The following is a 20,791-nucleotide window of genomic DNA, read 5'->3' on the forward strand; positions in this document are numbered from 1 at the left end:
TAAGTGATGAACTAGGAATGAGCAGCAGGGTAGGATTATCAGGAACATGGCCGTCTGTATTTACGTTTGAAAAAGCTGCTGTGAAACTGAGTCTGGATGGAGGCTTTCATGGAGAAACAATTATAAAAATGTGCTCTGTCATTACAAAATAACTTTTTTAGAGATGTCCAATAAATATTTTAAAAACATAGTCTTACCAATATTAATAAAAGCAGTACCTGCTCTGTAATCTTTATATGAGTTTATTTATTGTTACTTCTAAGTCAACCTGAAGCAGTGTTAACAGCTCGGATACCATAGATTTAAAAAAATCAGTAACAAGTAAAATGCTACATTAAAATGTTCACACTTTACCAAAACGATTGTGAATGTTTACATAAATCGTTTTTAAAGCATCAATGTTTAACAGTCCAACAGTCCTCTACAGAATGTTAACTTAGGGGATGCAAATGGATCTATATGCCTAACTGTTATTTCTTAATGTCAGTCAGAGGGTTCACATGGCCACTTCAGATCCTTAAAAAAGGTACCTTTGCAGCTTTGGATTTGAAAACCACGTTCAAGTTCCAACCCTGAAACAGCTGATCTCCAGCCAATAAATCCCTGGCTAGTCTTAGGTACTGGAGGAGATGGAATCATCTAGAATAAAAGTGACATGTAGAATTCAATGATTAAAAGTTTCTTTATTGTAATTTCTGTCATGCAACATCCTCTTTTGTGCTGTAGTGTGGATGGAAATGAGAAATTACCAAAAATAGTGGTTTTAAATGCAATCTGATGAATTAATGTCCTGAATACACGTTGACATTAATGGAAGGAAATGAGAACTTCAGAAGATAGTCCAGTTGCATGCAAGTTTTATTTATAATACAGGATCACTTATAATTTAAAAAGTCATGAGAATAATTTAGGTCCCATTCTATAGCACAGGGAAAGAGGGAAGTAAAATGGCCAAATTCCAATGAAGTAATTAACTTTCATTTACCACCCTTATAAAAAAGTCTTCTAGTGCCTAAATTGGTATGTATAACAGGAAATCAAAAAGCAAAGTTATTGTTTAGTAGTGTATTTGGTAGAAGTGCAGCTATGGAATAATATTTTTGTGGCCAAATGCTGAAGATATTACTGACCAAGCCAGCTTTTGCATTAAGAACTACTTATTTGTTCCACCTTCTTTCTACTTTAAAAGATGGGTAAGCATCAAGTTAATCTGCAACTAATCTAGCTAAAAAGGAAACAAAACAAAAGCCAACAGTCTCTGTTCACTGCTGTGTTTACTTTGGCTGAATCATCACAATTGGGCACGTTATATCATTTTAGCATCTGGGGACTTAGAGAAATACACAGCAAGAGAACAATGTTTCAGTTCTGTTGCCAGAGTTGCTTCACTTTGTTCTTTGGCCAAGATTAGAAAATGTTTATGATATTTAGGTGGAGCGGTTCCTCTGAAAAGATAATTTTTGTGGCCAAAAGTGCCACCCACTGCGTAGGATAATGAAGGAAATCATGTCCCACTTACGATCGGGGGGGGGCAGGAAGGGATTACAAAGAAGCAATTATTAATCTAAGCTAGAGAGAAGAACAGATATGATGACTGTTACCATGAAGGTAAATGTGCAGAAAGACACATAGTTCTGAGTAAGGACTTAAGAAACTTCACTCTGAATATGTAAAGGGTGATGTAAACCACAGCTAAACCCTTATGTTCCTGAGCAAATAAAGATTCTAAGGTGAAATTGAAACTATGATCCCTACTTCAGTATGCACCTGACTGAAATTGGAGGCTTGACAAGATACAGAAGAACAAGTAGCACTAATGGCAGAAATGCTGCCATTTCATTTCTCCCCCACACTCAGCACTAGCTGTTAATTTTTGTTTCAATTTAATCTCAGTAAAAGCTTTTATTACTTCCTCACCTTATCTCCCTACCCTTGGAATCCTCTGAAAGAAAGCTAGTTCAGCAAGCAGGAATTTCCAATCTCTTTTGTTTCCTTAATCTTCTCTAAGTGGACTAACCTTCCTTTTTGTTAGCATGTTCTGCTTCCCCTTTTATGAATATGCTCCTCTCCCAATGCCACTGATTTAGCTGCATGTATAGTTATCATATTCCTTGGTGATTCTGACACTGTATATTTATAAATCAAACCATCAGTCAAATCCCACTCTCATTTCCAGCTGTTTGACAACTTTTAGACTCTGAATATGTGAGTATAAATCATATCATCTAAAATCAAATAGTTATTTATTGGCTCATTAGAACTGGCTTCTTACTAATTTGTGCCACTAAAGAGGACAGTGGCATTGTCTCTGCCAAAAAGACAACTGTCTTAAATAAAGCTAGAAAAATGCCTGCATCTTAACCAATAGTTAAAACTGAGTTAAGGTTAAGCCTTGAAGTAAGACGTATATGTATATTTGAGCAATGAATGGTCAGCAGTGATAAGTGGCTCTGTGAGCACTCGTATGTACTAAGCTGTACAGCTGACCGTTCTGTTACTAGATGTCACAGAGGAGTGCATGGGGGAAGTGCTTTACAGAAAGATGATGATGTACAGTGAAAGCTCTGTGAAATAACATCCGTATCCAAAGGACAATTCCTTGTCTTAAATGAATGCTTTTAAAACATTGCTTGGGTTGCCAATACAATTTACTTTGACCTTTAGTTAAAGGCCCACCTCTACACTACAAATGATTTTTAGAGCTTGTGTGGTTTCTTAAGACAGATATTGCTGTATTGCAATTTTAAAATCTAATTTTCTAACCTTAATATATTTTTCCACAGGTGTCACAGGTTGAACCTGCAAATGTTCTGGAAGCTGTATCTTGGGCTTTGTATTTTCTTTCTTTTCATCTTCAAGCAACTAAAACCAAAATATGAACATTAACAATTGGACTCTATCTTTTGCAATATGCTGTAATATCTGATATCTACACCATTCCTCTCATTGTTACATCTGAACTCCCTGTTCTGCCCATTGCTTATTGTAGTGCTTTGGAAATTATTGTAATGTATTTTTTGGTTTCAAAAAGTGATGTAACTGAATTTCAGATGAAAGACTAAACATTGCTGAGTGATTCCAACTCTTTTAACTACATCACTGGTCCAAAAAGGGCTAGAAATACATCTTATATGACCACAAAACAAAGATTAATAAATGCTAAATACACATGTTCACCAATAGTAACAATGCATAGTTTGTCAACTTTTCAGCTGTAGATCTATTAGTACTGTGCACGACAGACCAGTTATCAAGGATGGATCTTGAAGCCTAGAGGACCGAAGTTTTCAAAGGTGCTAACTTGGATGCCTACAAGAATTTAGAAAAAAATCCTAGAACAGATTAAGTACTTCTAGCCCCATGGAAAGTACATTTATAACTATTCAGGGGCTGCATCCATCCTGTTCTATAGCAACAAAATACTGTGATTCCAAATGTAACATTATGTGCTACTATATTCTAATATCTAAACATCACTGAGGATAGACATCTCTCCAAATATTTTCGTTGTAGATTCCCCCACTGAAAATTTAATTAGCTAGAACCTTTCCCCCTAGATTTTTAAACTACCGTATGAATAGACAAAGGGGAAATATTTTCCTGTCAGCGTGCATCTAGTAGTCGTTAAAACTATTAGAAGTCATGTTTCTCAAGAGAAATATATCAGAATATGCATAGCATATAAATTGCCACTTGCTGTATTTTATTCAGAGAAAAACTGAAATTTTAAACCCATCTTAAAAGTAGTGCACTTGTTACCTCAAAACTCAGCTGAGCAAAGCATACTCACTACTTTTCTAGTCTTCTGTGCTCTCATAATTTTGTATCCAGATAAATTTGTGTACAAGCAAATTTCATGCGTTGCTTATATGCCATTCAATTTTACCTCCTCAAGAGGTGTTTTCAAGAATCCCCATTTGTGAGACCATCTTCCTGCAGCTTCTAGTTCACTTTCAATGTATTTTTTCCTGAAACAGAGGAATATTTAAGATGACTTTGAAAGCTTTCAGTAAAAAAACCCAAACAAACTATGCAAACCCAACTACTAATCATAGAATCACAGAATCATTACAGCTGGAAAAGACCTTTAAGATCATCAAGTTCAACTCTACTGGGTTGAGTAGATAACCGAGTAGATAACTCTACTGGGCCCACTTCTAACCCACGTCCCGGAGCACCATATCCAGACGGCTTTTACATACACCCAAGGATGGCGATGCACCCACTTCCCTGGGCAGCCTGTTCCAGGCTTTGATAACCCTTTCAGGGTACAAGTTTTTCCTAATGTCTCACCTAAACCTCCCCCGGCCCAACCTGAGGCCATTTCCTCTTATCCTATGGGGTGTGACTTGTGAGGTGAGACCGACCCCCCTCGCTACCCCCTCCTTTCAGCGCGCTATAGAGAGCGATAAGGTCTCCCTCAGCCCCCTCTTCTCCAGGCGGAACACCCCCAGGTCCCCCAGCTGCTCCTCCTAAGACTTGTTCTCACGACCCCTCACCAGCTTCGTTGCCCTAGCGTCACAAAGCACAGCACTTGGCCTGGATCTTTACACCTTCACCTCACAACAGAAAGTTCACGCATGAGTTAACTATTGTCTCAGAGGTAACGGGGAATTATTTTCCATAGGTTGGAAATGAAACAGCACGTGTGAACGCACTTCCTTGCAAATTATGTTTACGTTAGGAATTGGAGGAGGTCAATTCGCTACGACACGTTTTTTTAAAAACTTGGAAAGTAAGCACCGCTGTCCTTTCCCGCATTCTTCCGCTTACTACGGACTGACGGCGCGGCCCGCCCGGCGCGGCCCTCTCCTGCCCCTGGCGGCCGGCGCGGGCTGCCCGGGCCCGGCGCGCAGGGCTCGCCCGCGCGGCTCGGGGCGACGCCGATCGCGGTGCTGACAGCCACGGGTTTCTCGCAGGTGGCGCACTGCTGAACGCGCTCACGAACAAATTCCTCCAGTCCGGCGCTGGGCGCGGCGCTGCCGGGGGAGGCTGCGTGGGCGGGAGGGGACGGAATCGGCCCGAGAGCCGCAATGGAGACGGCAGGGCAGGGCAGGGCAGGGCAGGGCAGGGGCCGTTACCAGCAGTTGTCCCGCGCCACGAAGTTGCAGGACCGCGGCAAGTCGGGGCGCCGGTGCGCCATGTTCCCCGGCGGCGCCGGGGGGGGCCCGCGCGGCTGAGGCGTTGCTGCGCGACGGCAGAGGAGGCGGCGCTCGTGCAGGCGGCGGTTCCAAAAGGGCGGGAAGGGCAGGCGCGCGCTCGTAGCTGTTGGCGCTGTCGCGCGCTCTCTGAGACGATGGGTTTCCCTGGCGGCGCCGTCGCTCCTTCGCCCGCCGGTCGTCCGTCCCCCCCCCCGGGGAGTCACACCGTAACCGGGTGTCTCAGGTGAAAAGCTAAAAATGCCCGTTCTGTCTTTTCTTTAGGTCCCTCGGGGAACCAGGGGAAGCACACTTGACGTTGTCAGTAATTTTTTGGGGGTGTTTTTGAGTTTTTAAATGTTCTTCAGTAGGCGAACACGTTTGGACGAAGCTGATGAAAAGCTGTTCCCTTGCTTGAGGAGTTAGCCGTGTTTCGGAGGAAGAGGCGTTATCTAAACTCTGTAACTGACCGACTAGCCAGGCGCCCCTTGGCAGAAAGCAAATAGTCGACGCTTTTCTGGGTGCCGACTTGGTAAGAGTCTGTCTAGAGCCTGGACAAGGGAGTTGTTCAACAGGCAAAAACTTGCAGTATTTTTAGTTGTTTGTAATGGATGTGGAAAATGGTTGAAGGGTGCTGGTTGCTTATTCTGATAAGAATCAGCTTTTTAATGTGTCCAGAGCTCAGACCATATGTGCTACATTGGGTGTTTACTTCAGTTTCCGAGTTTTTTATCCTGCATCCTCCGGTTCCTAGGTCCTCTTGATATACAACAAAGTTATCTTTTGGTAATTGTGGGAAATAACATTGGCCTTGTGACATACAGTGTCCTTCTGATCCCTTTTTCTGGTAGATGTTCTTTACAAACTATATGCTAATATTAGAAGTTCTGAGAAAGACCTCAACATACTGTATGGGATATATGTAAGAACACAAAAAATATTTACAGCTTGTAAAAAGTTTACTGTGTTCCAATATATTAATATTTTTGGCTCTCCATCAACTGTTTGGTAATTTTATTTTCTTGCAATTGCTTTATAAAACATTTCAGCAACGAATGTAGCCAACTGGCACTTTGCCCTTATGAGTTCAAATAGTTTCATGACCCCTTTATTTTTGTCTGGAAACTGGCTTGTACAAACATGCTGTAAATAGTTAATGTGAAATTTTCACACCATTGGACAGTTATTATGCTTATTATAACATAAATGCAGAAAGGTTTTGACCTAAGTTGAGTGGTTTATAGGTAGTGTGTTTGAATGCTTAATTGCTAGCTTTTTATTTGCTTGCCTTTTTTTTCAATAGAGCAAAGGATCTAAAGGCTTTAAATATTTGAGTATGAGAAAGACTGTACATACATTTATTAGTCATTTTAGAAGTACTAAGAACCTCTATTTCAGTAAGAGGAGAAAAAAATCCTCTTTCTGTAGCCCTAAAATAGAAATTAATACTGCTCTATAGGTCTCTAAAAATCATTAAACTATCAACAAACAGAATATTTCACTTACATGCTATTTCTTGTTTTTGCTAATTGATAATTAGACTAGCAACTAAATCAGCTGGGTCTCCTATCACACCCATAAATGCTTACTCATTGTCCTACTTAATTTAACTCCTGCTGCTTAGTCATGTTTATCTCGGGAGTCCTCTTATTACAGCCTTGATGCTTTCTGTGAAAAAAGCAATTTGTTAATGAACACAGTCAAATTCATAGTTTACTATGTGTCAGGATTTAAAATGCAGTAGCATCTGTCAAGGGAGAATGAAACTTCTTATACTAACATTGTGAAAGTAGAACTTTATAATGGTCAGTCTTTCTTTTTTTGTACTTAACTGAATTATTTTTCAGATGAGGAAATGCAGTAAATGAGTAGTTTTAGGTTTTATTAGGTTCTTATGAGCACAGGACAGTATTAGAATTGCACTATGAACAAAGAAGTGAAATAGGATTTTAATGAGCTAATAACTATACTGAAGGACTTAGGGATACAGGTCCATTGAGATTCAAAAGTCATTTGCTGAAAGTCTGGATCTTGTAGCTACATACAGTAGCATTTGTCATCACATGACAAACGTTGAAGTAGATATTACATCACTCAAGGTACATATTTAAATAGAATCAAGTCTGAACGCTCAGTGCTTCCAAGGAACATTTGGATCCCCCCCAAAGACAGGTGAGAATCCTCTCTGAGAAATATGGGATGATGTAAAAAAACCCCTATTGTTATTTTACTGCCCCTACGTACATGCAAGGTATGTGTAGGCAGAGTTGGCTTGGGGCACTACAGCACATAATGCTGCGGCTGGGCAGGACAGGCCCTGAGAAACTAATCTGCTGCACTGGACTTACAGGAGGTCTCAGCCACGTAAGAACTGTCTCAACTTTTGGTAGACTTAGGTGTGTAGCAGCATAAAAGTGCTTGGCAGACTCTTCATCCAGCTCTGTCCTCATCCCATAGTATAACAGTCTACTTTATCATAAACTGTAGGAACTGTCATAGTCAATGGGAAAGCAGGAATGCAAATGAAAAAGTATGGCTGTTTTTCACCTTTGTGATCTAAAAGCTTCCAACTTGAGACGCATTTGTACCTAAAGGAAGTGTTGAATTACGTACTTGTTTTCTGAATGCTTTTGAAACAAACTAGCAACTGTAGAGATCTGGTATAACAGAAATACATTCTCTTATGAAGAGATGGGCATTATAGATAGTAATTCTTTCTTCATGGGAACAGTGACAGCACAGGGGGCTGTGCAACTTCTATTGCTTTGCGTCCTGCTGGGATAGGTGTTTGTAAATGCTGTTTTCTCTCTGAGAAGCTCAGACAGGGCAATGCAATACATGTGCTGTGAATAGCACATGCTCGTAATTTGGGGAATTGTCACAGAGCTGTGTTGCTAACTAGTTTGTGGCCAATAAGTCCCATACGTTCTTGCTGTGCTACAGCTTTTGTTGGTTGTCTGGCAGCTCTGTAGAGGCAACTGCCAGTGCTCTGACTAGTCTGTTGGGTGGCTGGAACAGTAGAACAAATGCTCTATGCTGATGGGAGATAATAGCAGTGAGGGGAGGAGAACGCTAATGTCCCTAAGGAAAGACACAGCATTGTATGCCAGTCCATGTTCTCTGGTTTTGTTTCGGAAGGCCTGTACTTCACACTCTGAGCACCGCTATCTTTGCATCTAAAAACTGAGAAGCAGCTTCATTATTTTCTTTCAGTCACACTGAGCTTGCTTCTTCTCCAATTTCAGCAATGTCAGAACCTCTGAAAATGAAGCTGTTTGCTGAGGTGTTTATATATCCATTTGTGTATCTATGCTTAGGCTCTTGCATTGACGACATTTACCAAAAATATTGATTAGCACCAGGACTTCTGTGCTTGCTGCTCCATGGTTTGCGATATTAAGTGTGGAAGTCTAGTAGAGGAGTTAGTAAACATAACTTCAGTGTCTTTTGCTAGTGTTTCTAAATAATATTTCAGATGTAGGCAGCTTGAATGGTAGACTGCTTTGTGATTACTGTGATTTAAGTAAACAAAGTCCTACTGACACTATAGACTCTGGCGTCTTTCCAGAAAAAACTGCTAGAGTCTATCGCATCAAGAATATGTTAATTGGAGTTCCCAAACATTTATGAAAGGAAGCCAATGGCCTGGTTAGAACAATTATATTTGTAGCAAAATTTAGAACTGTCATCTTATGGCTGTAGCTACCCAGTGACTTTTGAACAATGAGTGGTGTGTCTGTTTTACCAACAAGAAAATGTTTTCTTTTCTCTCCATAAAATGGCACTTACAGCTACAGCTTTGTGCAGATTTCTGTGCTTGAAAGGCATGAACAATCCTCATTGAATTTAGATACCATTCAGTTATTCCTGGAGTTTTATTTGGTTTTGAGCAGATTCATTGCTTTTTCTTCAAACTAAGGATTTACATTAGATACTTCTTTACATTACACCTGATGGATACACTTATATTTGTACTGTAACTGGTGGGATAAGTATACGTGCTCTTCAAATAAAACTATTTCTGCTACTGACATGGAGGGCTTTGTAATTTTCAAATTGGAGGACATGTTTGCATTAAAATTTCTCATTAATAGGCATTGTCTCTGAGCACTACTCCACAGCTCAGGCTGTAGAGAGCTTGCACAATGCTGCCTTATCGCAATTTCAAAAACCATGGAACACGACCACCACTTCTAGCTTGTCGAGTGTAAAAATTTCTCGTAAACGCCGATGTACAACACTTAATTCTCCCCTTGATACATGTGGGGATACCTAGGAACAATATGAATTAAAGATAAAGGAAAAGGACACAATTTTGAATTTTGTTGGATTGTATAAACTGAAATCAAACTCTTTGTGATCTTTGAAAGTGTTTTTCTTTCAATACAGTGCATGTTTCAAATCAGTCACCTTTTTTTCCTTTTGAATGAAAGGCAGGGGATCTAGGACATTTTAATAGCTTTCATATCCTACTCTGCAAATATATTATTGCAGCACAATAGTTTCTTTGCACGAGAATTGCTTAAATGATTCAAAATGGATTGAAAAGTATATTTCAAGTTTTAATTTTATGCACAGAACATTAATGAGCAGTGCCCCTTAGAGACTTGCTGTCAGTTTAACATATTCACAATAATCTCAACACAGATGTTATTCCATCTAAATCCTTTTAGAGGGAAGAAACTAGTAATTTTTCCTTGGAGAACATCAGAAAATGTTATTGTTGAAATTACATTTTGATCCCAGAATGATATGTAAAATATTGTTAGGAAGAATAAGTAGCACATTGTTTCTGAGGTAAAATGCATATGAAACTTTTTTGAGGCTCCTGTAAATTTTAAAACAAGTGAATGTTTTGTTAGTCCCGTGCAATTTTGCTTCCCTTGAGGGTGATTATAGGCAATGATGGATAGCAGCATCTAATTTTATTCTAATTTAAGAGGGTAGTTGTTATTAGTTCAGAGTTCTCTATTTGCAGCCATAACGTGATGAAGTTACTGTCTCTTTCAGATACATTTCCCTGTGCATTCTCTGAGCATATGCATTTAACTACGTGCTAGAAAGAAATTACATACTTACAATAACAGGTTTTTGTTGGAAAATAATTTAAGTACTCTTTCTCTTTTGTGTTCTGTGATATTACCATGTTTGTTTGTTTGTTTTTTTCTGCTTGTTGCACTCACGTTGTACTTTTCTGGCTTACATATTTTTTTTAATTTTTTTTTTTTTGGTGTCTTACCTGAGTACAGCTTCGACAGTGAAGTTATGTTGATGCTACAAAAGTGGTAAGGTGGTAAATACAGTGTAAATATTATGTTGCTCAATATTGTAGTGACTCTTTCTATTCCACTTAACCTTAACCAAGGTTGATCTTCAGTGAAGCTGTAACTAGCGCCCTGTATAGACCACAGCCATACATAAGTGGCGTACAGGTATGTGAAAAGGCATATTTAGGAAAGTGTTGGATGACTCAAAGCAATGGTTCTGCAGTTTTCCCAGCTTCGAAGAACTCTTGTTGGACTGCATAAATACAAGAATAATATTTCTAATTGTTGATAGTGGAGTAGATAGTGCATCATCAGTTCTGTGCAAAGGTAGCTGTTTAGAATAAATCCCATCAGATTTTTCAGAAGTTTTTTGAAGGAGGAGGGAGGTGAAAGATAGGGATGTGGTTCATACATCACAAGTAGCAGAGGGAGAATTACCAGTTCCAGTCAAATAAGTGTTCCAAACCCTTCTTTGGAAAGAACTCCAGCTCCCACAGCCATTTCTATGAGTCTATGATTTTGTGGGGACCATTGACAATAAAAAAAGTTGCAGTTATGTAACAAATAAGGGGAGATTTCAGTTTTAATGAAGTCTATTTTATGAGCCTTGATGCACAAAATGGCAGGGGATGATGACTTCCTGAAAATTCAGGATGACGCAATGGAATATCTTTTATGAAAATGTATTTATTTTGCAAAAGCAGTTATCTTGATGTAAGATAGCTGTTCATTTATCTGCTGTTAAGAATACTAAGGGGAGAACATTAATATGATGATATAAGATAGTTACAAAAATGTAAGCAAACAAAAAAAGTCAGAATTTCCAAACACAACTGCTGGGTTTAAATGTTATTTGAAGTTAAAAGTTAACCAAAATCCAATTCAAATTTAAAGGTAGTTTATAAAATACTACCACGTAAAATATTAAACTTAGTAAATATTTCTAAACAAATATGAAGATACTTCTACTCTTTAAACATTTTTATTTGTAGCAGTGAAATTGTTTCTTTTAAAAGAAGGAGATAGTGTTTGTTGGGTTTTTTTGGTTGTTTTTTTTTTTTTTTTTAAAGTGAAAACAAAGAAGTCATAAGAAGTGGAAAATGGCAAACATTGGAATATCTGTCTGTCTCTCTTAATGACCTCTCAGTAAATAATTTTAAAACTAGCAAAAAAATGCTTACATAATTAATGACATTATTAAAAACACCAGTAATTAGGAAGCTGTAACCAGAAACACAATTGGATGTATATTCAATGTTTCCAATAGAAAAGTATTAAAATGATATCTTGGCATTCAGAAGAATCTTAGGACTATTGATAAAATATTTTTCCAGTACACGTCAACATCTTTGTTGGCAACATGGACAGTGGGGTCAAGTGCACCCTCAGCAAGTTTGCCGATGACACCAAGCTGTTTGGCGAGGTAGACATGCTGGAGGGAAGGGATGCCATCCAGAGGGACCTGGACAGGCTGGAGAGGTGGGCCCAAGCCAACCTCATGCAGTCCAAAAAGGCCAAGTGCAAGGTCCTACATCTGAGTCGGGGTGATCCCAAGCACAGATACAGGCTTGGCGGGGAATGGCTGGAGAGCAGCCCTGAGGAGAAGGACCTGGGTGTGCTGATTGATGAGAAGCTCAACGTGAGCCAGGAATGTACGATTGCAGCCCAGAAGGCCAACCGTATCCTGGGCTGTATCAGAAGTGTGGCCAGCAGGTCAAAGGAGGTGATTCTGCCCCTCTACTCCACTCTGGTGAGACCCCACCTGGAGTACTGCATCCAGCTCTGGAGTCCCCAACATATGAAGGACATGGACCTGCTGGAGCATGTCCAGAGGAGAGCCACGAGGATGATCCGAGGGCTGGAGCACCTCTCCTATGAGGAGAGGCTAAAAAGAGTTGGGGCTGTTCAGCCTGGAGAAGAGAAGGCTCCAGGGAGACCTTATTGCGGCCTTCCAGTACCTAAAGGGGGCCTACAGGAGAGCTGGGGAAGGACTTTTTACTAGGGCATGTAGGGGGACGAGGACGAGGGGGAACGGCTTTAAACTGGAAGAGGGCAGGTTTAGATTAAACATTAGGAAGAAATTTTTCACTCTGGGGGTGGTAAGGCACTGGCACAGGTTGCCCAGAGAGGTTGTTGAGGCCCCATGCCTGGAGGTGTTCAAGGCCAGGCTGGACGTGTCCTTGGGCAACCTGGTCTAGTGGGAGGTGTCCCTGCCTATGGCATGGGGGTTGGAACTCGATGGTCTTCAAGGTCCCTTCCAACCTAAACCATCTATGATTATGGAGACTAGTGACGTGTGGTGTTCCTTAGGGGTCGGTACTGGGACCAGTGCTGTTTAACATCTTTGTTAGTGACATAGACAGTGGGATCTAGTGCACCCTCAGCAAGTTTGCTGATGACACCAAGCTGTGCAGAGCGGTTGACGTGGTGGAGGGTATAGATGCCCTGCAGAGGGACCTGGACAGGCTTGAGAGGTGGGCACGTGCGAACCTCATGAAGTTCAGCAAGGCCAAGTACAAGGTCCTGCATGTCAGTCAGGGCAATGCTAAGCACAGATCCGGGCTGGGCAGAGAATGGATTGAGAGCAGCCCTGAGGAGAAGGACTTGGGGGTGTTGGTGGATAAGAAGCTCAACACGAACTGGCAATGTGTGCTGGCAGCCCAGAAGGTCAACTGCAACCTGGGCTGCATCCCCAGCAGCATGGCCAGCAGGGTGAGGAAGGGGATTCTGCCCCTTTGCTCTGGTGAGACCCCACCTGGAGTACTGCGTCCAGCTCTGGAGCCCCAACATAAGAAGGATGTGGACCTGTTGGAGTGGGTCCAGAGGAGGGCCACGAAGATGGCTCTGAGGGCTGGAGCCCCTCTAGTGGGAGGACAGGCCCAGAGAGTTGGGGTTGTTCAGCCTGGAGAAGAGAAGGCTCCAGGGAGACCCTTCCAGTCCCTAAAGAAGCTCCAGGAAAGCTGGGGAGGAGTTCTTGATCAGGGAGTGTAGTGGTAGGATGAAGGGTAACAGTTTTAAAGTAAAAGAGACTTGATTTAGATTGGATATTTGGAAGAAATTCTGTACTGGGAGGGTGGTGAGCCCCTGGCCCAGGTTGCCCAGAGAAGTTGTGGCTGCCCCATCCCTGGAGTTGTTCAAGGCCAGGTTGGACAGGGCTTGGAGCAACCTGGTCTAGTGGAAGGTGTCCCTGTCTATGGCAGGGGGTTTGGAACTAGATGATCTTTAAGGTCCCTTCCAATCCAAACCATTCTATGTTTTTATGATTATGAATACAATTAATATATTGCAAGTGTGACAAAAGCTCAATTATTTCTAGGAGCATTTTACACTGCTTAACACCTACAATAGCAATGTACTGGACATATCTCTTTCTTTCCTGGCTCACTCTGATATCTGTGGAGTTACACTGAGACAACAGCAGAGTTGAAGACATTTACTGCAGTGACGTTGATTCTATATGCAGGCAGTGAAATGCGTGTAGCAATTAGAGTGACCTGTATTTACTGAGCTGTTGGCTGAGACTGGTGAAGGCTTGTTACTTTGGATCTGTTAATGCGTTGTGATGAAGTAAACGTGTGCAGAATGCTTCACTCCTTGTGGAATTCACTAAAAATGGAGTCAAAATCATCACTGACTGGTGAATTCACCAGTGAAAAAGATCAAGCTTTCAGCAACAGCTGCACAACTTCTGTAGGTTTTCGTGGCTATGACTAGTGTGACATTTGCTAGGTTTGATAAAGTTAAGGTACTTTGAAAAATTGAATGCAAGTGACAAAATTACATCAGTAAGCATTGAAATAATTCTAAAATGCGAAGTTTGCTTTATATCTTTGTTTCTATGGGCAGATCACAATCTTGTGTAAAATTTGTGACTTGCAAGAAGAGTTCAAGCTCCCGAGGCCTCCTGATCATGCCTTTTGTTCTCAGTGTGGTTTAAATAAATCTATAGGTTTTCTGGCTCTTGACTGGAGTGGGAGAGCAATGACAGGGTCTTTTGCAAATGCCACTGATGATATCAGAATGGAACATCATGTTTAGTAAATGATATGGCGCTCTCATCTCCCTTTTTTCTTGCTGGCTTTCATTAATCAGTGAACAGTTCTGATGTCTTCCATGCTTCCTGGAATTCTAGTGATTCTGAAAGATATTTTGCTGCTCTTGTACCAGATGCTTCATGTCTGCAAGATTTATTTGCACTCACAGCAGCTAGTAATGCTGTCTGAAGGACAGAGGTTTAGGCATGTCCAGAACTGCACTGAGACTGGGGGAGGATTTAAAATTGCTCCCCTGCTGAAAGGTGTGCCCCAGACAGGAAGGGACTAGTTTTGGTATTGCAATGGCATAAGGCTGTAGTCTTATACTGGGTCTGTTTCTCATGTTGATGCATGCTCATCTGCCACTTGGCAAACACTTCTCAGTCTATCCTGTTTCAATTTTTGGGAATGTTGTCATTCCACATGTTGTCTTAATCTAAATCTTCCTTAAAAATTGCACTTCTTAATTTATTATAGGAACTTAAAATCCTATATATTTAATAGACTAATTGAGAGTAACTTCTCTACCAAGAAGTCATTGAGCCTGTTTTATGAAATTAAAACATGGTCATTCTAGCTTCCAAATCTATAAAGCATTCTTTTAAAGTGAACATCACTTTCAGTGTTTTAGCAATATGAATTTAGGTGGCCAGTCTTATTGTGTAAAGTAAAAACACAGCATAAAAAGCCTCATATAGGTTCAGTCTTGTATATAAAGTTCAAACATAATCACCTGCAGCATGTAAACCTCTATAGTCTGTAAAGAGGGAATATTTATCTGGGGGTAGAGTACCTCTATAAGACCTCCACACAGCTCGAGTTCAGCTTGATTTATGTAGGACTAAGCAGCCTTTTGGCATTGTGCTTACTTTTTCAGGCAGCAAAAGAAGGACCTAAGACAAAATTTAACACTATGTACTGCTGTCTGTGGAACTGCCAGCGACAGGATATGTTTCACGGAATCACAGAGTTTCAGAGTTGGAAGGGACCTCTAGAGATCATCTAGTCCAACTCCCCTGCTAAAGCAGGATTGCCCAGAGCACACTACTCAGGACTGCATCCAGGCAGGTCTTGAAAATCTCCAGAGAAGGGGACTCCACACCCTCCCTGGGCAGCCTGTGCCAGTGCTCTGTCACCCTCACCATAAAGAAGTTTTTCCGTGTATTTGAACGGAACTTTCTATGTTCTAACTTGTGCCCATTGCCCCTCGTCCTGTCAGTGGGAACCATTGAAAAGAGCCTGGCTCCATCCTCCTTCAACCCACCCTTTAGATACTTGTGAGCATTAATAAGGTCTCCCCTCAGCCTTCTCTTCTCCAGGCTAAAGAGTCCCAGCTCTTTCAGGCTTTCCTCATAAGGGAGATGTTCCAAGCCCTTAATCATCTTAGTTGCCCTTTGCTGGACTCGCTCCAGCAGTTCCCTGTCCCTCTTGAACTGGGGAGCCCAAAACTGGACACAGTATTCCAGTTGTGGCCTCACCAGTGCAGAGTAGAGGGGGAGAATGACCTCCTTCGACCTACTGGCCACACTCTTCCCTATGCAGCCCAGGATTCCATTGGCCTTTTTGGCAACAAGGGCACATTGCTGGCTCATGGATAATTACTGTCTACTAGGACCCCCAGATCCTTTTCCTCAGAACTACTTCCCAGCATTCTATGGAATTCCCAGTTTCATTCTATGGGATCAAAATGTCATAATCTGTTGGCTAAATTTTAAGCATAATCTCCAGAGGGCCTCTGAACTGCTACGATGAGACCATAGAACCAAACAAATCAGCTTGTGTGTAATACAGGAGTAGGAATTGCCTGTACCCTGCTGTATTACTTTGTCTGTCTTTACTGCTTCCCCATCGTATTCTGAGTCAGAGTGTAGCTTCAGGAAGTAAAGCTGGTACCTGGTTTGTTTCAGTATATCTTAACCATGTCTGTTGGGCCAATGGGATTTTTATTACATAAATTTAAATTTTACAATATATGCACTTATGAAATAAAGTGTTTCTTTGTCTATCTGCTATTAAACCTACCGAATTCTTCTTTTAGTCTGGGAGCAGGACATAGTTTGAGCAGCTTAAATGATGTGAAAGAAAATAGATAAAACATTAGTAATATTATGGGGAAAAGCTATCAAGTATAGCAGGCTTGGTTTATATTCCCAAAAGAAAGCATTGAAAGCAAAATTGTGTTTAAATTCCCTTGGACAAGGGTCAATTGTCCCTGTAATGTGAGGTCTTCCAAGAGAGAAGGCTAATGTCTTATGCTGAGAAGGCAGTAAATTTCCTCCAAAAGCATGATGATTTTATTTATCATTATTCAAGGAAATGAAAAGGCCCTTTCTAGCAATGTGAAATTGCCATGTACATCTCAAAAACTGCTTTTGTGTTTCTGCATTGTGCAAAGTAGAGGGTGATTTTAGCAATTATTGTTAGCTTTGTACCTTACTGCTGATAAAACTGTAGACCGGTCTGTGATCATCTATGGAATGATATGCTGTGAAAGATGTTTCTCTCTTCAAAAATTACTCTCAGTATTAATGTCTGGAAGGCTCTTGGAATAAGCCCCTGCCTGGAGAATGAAATTCAGTTCTTCCACAGAATACAAAGCCCTGCTTGGAGAATGAAATTCTGTTCCTCTCTGGAATAGAAAGAGAAAAATGCATTCAGCAGCAACCTGTTTTTTTAGTGGTAGCTGTGGGAGGTCATGGGATTTAAAACGTTTACACTGTCATAATTAGAAAATACAGTGAATCTAGACATACTTAGTTGCATTCAAAAAGCTCAATATTTAGACATATGCTGAATAGGTAATGTTGCCATACTGAAGAATGGTTGTACCGTGACTATAGTAGAAAAAACAATGCATAAATCAATTTAGTATTGATATTGGGAAAATATAGGATGTTGGTATTGAATTTAGGTTAGCATTTTGCTGCTTTTGCTTATCCTGAAAGTAAAAAGTATTTGTTTTTCTTTACAAATTTGGAAAAAGTTTTATTATGATCAATTACTTATTCAAGGTTTGGCAGCTTTTTTTGATTGGATTTGCTGTTCCTTATGTAAACTATACCTTTAAACATAACCTGAACAGGTTCTTTCCTGTAAGGAAATGAGTATTTAATTAGGTGCTGTAACAAGATACATGCAATAAAAAGGCAAATGGTGAAGCATCTTAATGCAGCTATAAACTTTGGTTTAATAGATCTTTGACTAACACATCTTATGACATATAATTTAACACATATGTATCCCTATTCAATGAAAACCTCTTTCAGTAGCATGCTAAATAGTACCCACTCGTGCAGGCTTTCACATTAAAGTAATTATGGGGGAAGGGGGGAATTATAAGAACAGAAAGCTTACTCTTCCTTTTTATAGTGAAAACAAATGTGTTTTTCTCCAGAATCTGCCAAGCCTATGTTTTAATGACTTAACAGATGGAGTTGGCACATGTGAACCTGGAAGATGCATCTGTCTGATTTTTCCAGTCTGAGGATTTTTTAACTGCATTAATGGCACAGACGATGGTAAAATATCACCTCCCCAGGCTGCTTTGCTCTCCTAACACATAATGTCTTTTAAGGAAAAAAAAAAAAAAAGTGATAGGAAACTGGGGTGAGGAAAAGGCCAGAGAAATGAGGATTTGAAAGGTTTAATACTTTTTTTTTTTTTTTTCACTGCATTAGGCTTTTGAGCCTTTCACTTTGGATTTCTTGTGTGTGTGGTGTGGAAACAGAAATTCTACCCAAGAAGCATTATCTGTTATCTCAGGGTTCTGTTAATTAGTTGCTCTAAATAAACACCATTTAAATAAGGAGACCAATGACCACTGGTGTTTTGTGCTTTGTAATTTAAATGACTCAGTGTTGCATTTCCAATTTGATAATTTTACTTTTTTTGTTCTTGCAAAGTTTCTACTCATGTCTAACTTCAGATTAAGCAATCTCATTTAATCACTTGTACTGTTCATTCAAGCAGGCATGCAGATGCTTAACTGCTTTAACTGTTTGGAATGAGGGCCCTATAATTTGAATTTCTTTATTTTCGAGTGGAATCTTTAGCACTCACCTGGACTTTCTACTGAAATCAATGATATGATGACCTGTGTAAAGATCCTGAAGACTATTGGTTAAATGCCTCAGTAGTACATAGGAGTGGACTAAATTACAGGCTCATTATACTGCTGCTTCTGCAGATATCTTTATAAGAACGTCCCTCTTCTAAGGGAAGTGTTGTCTGAGGGCCAGATCAGTAATTACGTAAGCTATCCAGCTGGTTGCACTAACTACAGATGAGTGCTTCCTGAGATATGAAAGGGCTCTTCATTCTGTTTCTAAACAAAAATGTTGCAATAAAATGAAATTAATCTGCAGTGAGCTGTGAACTGTCTGTCCACTGCTTGCTTTAACAGCACCGTACTTTTTGGTTCACTTCAGCTTTCCCTTACTACTGCTGAGAAAGAAGAAGATATAAAGAGGAACAACTGTCATAGTTAATGACATTAGCACAGATTTCTCTGTCTGACATACTAAAAAAAATTAAATTACAATGAAAAGGGCAGCAAAACTATTACAAATGCTCTAGAGCTTTTTGGATGGAGGAAATGGTCTAATCATACAGCTGTACATCAGAAATTACTCCATAGTCACATGCTTCACTTACGTGTGGAATCAAAGATAGATACACAGATAACACAATAGGATTTACTAATTGGTCTAATGAGAGATAGTACCTCTGTCTCTGAACTTTGCCTTGCTAATGTTATTAGATGATTATGGCTAAAAGAACAATACCAGAAATGTACAGTTACATGTGTTTCCACTTCAGAAAGTCTATTTGAGGTCAATGCAGATGCCCCATCTGCACTTCGTGGTAAAATGTGAACTCTGATCATGTGACGGAGGTGGAGCCTTGAAGTTCTACAGCTGTCTCATCTGCTTTCTTCTATCTTCTTCCATCTTCTTCCATCTCTGTAGTACTCCAGTCTTGATGCCACAGACCTGTTTGAGGCCGTTAGGTTACTGAGACATATTTTTAAGTAAACTTAATTGTTGAGACTGCTTCTCTATTTGCTGGTATTCTGTAGAGTTTACAATGCCTCATTTTACATGTCTAAAAATGAGATATGTAGATGAAATGAATTATCAGAGCATTCCATTTGCTCTAGGCTATCAACCATCATTGGATTCACCACCCTTTGGAGCTGCCTGTTTCATTTGACAACAGTAGCTAAGGCAGCCAGCTTAAATAAATTCATAACTTCTAGTTGAAGTTTAGTGTCTTTAACACTACTTTTGCTATCTGTCATGTAAAGTAAGTACATAAATAGGAGGGTTTCAAAATGCCTTTGCACAGTTAGAAAAAAAGACTTGAGCTAGTGCAGAATAAAACACACTTATTTCAGTAGTCATATCTTGATTCATGTAGATATAAACAGAAACAGAATGAGCCTCTTCATTTTTAGTGAATCGGAGAAGAGCGCTAAGAAACTTCTTTCTTCAGAAGTACCCAAGTCCCAGAAAGAAGATGCCAATTTTCTGTAAACCTCCTACACTGAAAATATCATTGCATTAACCATAGCAAGTACCACTAGAACTGTTTGTTTTCTTAACGCCCTTTTGTATTTTAACAAATGGCTGTAATAATTTTCTTCACAGTTTTAAGGTTTGATTAATCAGTTCATTGTGTTCTTTCTTCAGAATAAAATGTGTTACTGATATCCCTTGGTATGAGTGACATATGGGTTCTAGCTGAAATGATGGAACGTCCTTTAATTTAGCAAAACAAAAATATGCTTGGCACACTGTTCTTCTTTGCTAATATTCCAGCCAAATTTCAATTGTAAGAGTGATGTAGCTTTTTTGTCATTGACTGTGGTGACGGTATTTCATCTGGATGGGATTCTTCGCACTTGTGAGGTGTGGTCCACAGGGTATTAGCAATAATGAGAAAGGTGACATTTCTCTTGTGCTGCCCTCTTGTGCCAAAGTTTTTAATGTTGCAGCTCAAGTCAGCCAACAAGTAGAAGAGGATGGAAATACCTGAAAACATGAGAATACCCTAAACTGAATGAGTTCTTTCCTTCCTTTCTATGTTTTCTTTCTATGTTTCCTATGTTTTCTTTCTATGTTTCCTATGTTTTCTTTCTATGTTTCCTATGTTTTCTTTCTATGTTTCCTATGTTTTCTTTCTATGTTTCCTATGTTTTCTTTCTATGTTTTCCATGTTTTCTTTCTATGTTTTCCTTTCAAATTTTCTAGTAAGAATTTTTCTTTTAAAAATTCTGAGGGTTTTTTGTTTGGTTGGTTTTGTGTTTGGTTGTTTTTTTTTTTTTTTTGTCAGTGTTCTGCAAGAACACACA

General features: G+C 39.9%; 1 protein-coding gene across 1 annotated transcript; it reads right to left on the reverse strand.

Moving 5' to 3' along the window:
- Window positions 1-483: 483 nt before the first annotated feature.
- Window positions 484-5,143, reverse strand: CIMIP1 (ciliary microtubule inner protein 1; the record flags this gene model as incomplete). The annotated part of the gene is made up of 4 exons (XM_082490933.1): window positions 484-639; window positions 2,764-2,862; window positions 3,887-3,968; window positions 5,082-5,143. 4 exons carry the CDS (start codon window positions 5,141-5,143, stop codon window positions 484-486), a joined length of 399 nt encoding a protein of 132 aa, XP_082347059.1.
- Between the last annotated feature and the right edge of the window lie 15,648 nt (window positions 5,144-20,791).

This window comes from Vanellus vanellus (assembly GCF_965231255.1).
Source record: "Vanellus vanellus genome assembly, chromosome: 15".
In the NCBI taxonomy this organism is placed as follows: Eukaryota; Metazoa; Chordata; class Aves; order Charadriiformes; family Charadriidae; genus Vanellus; species Vanellus vanellus.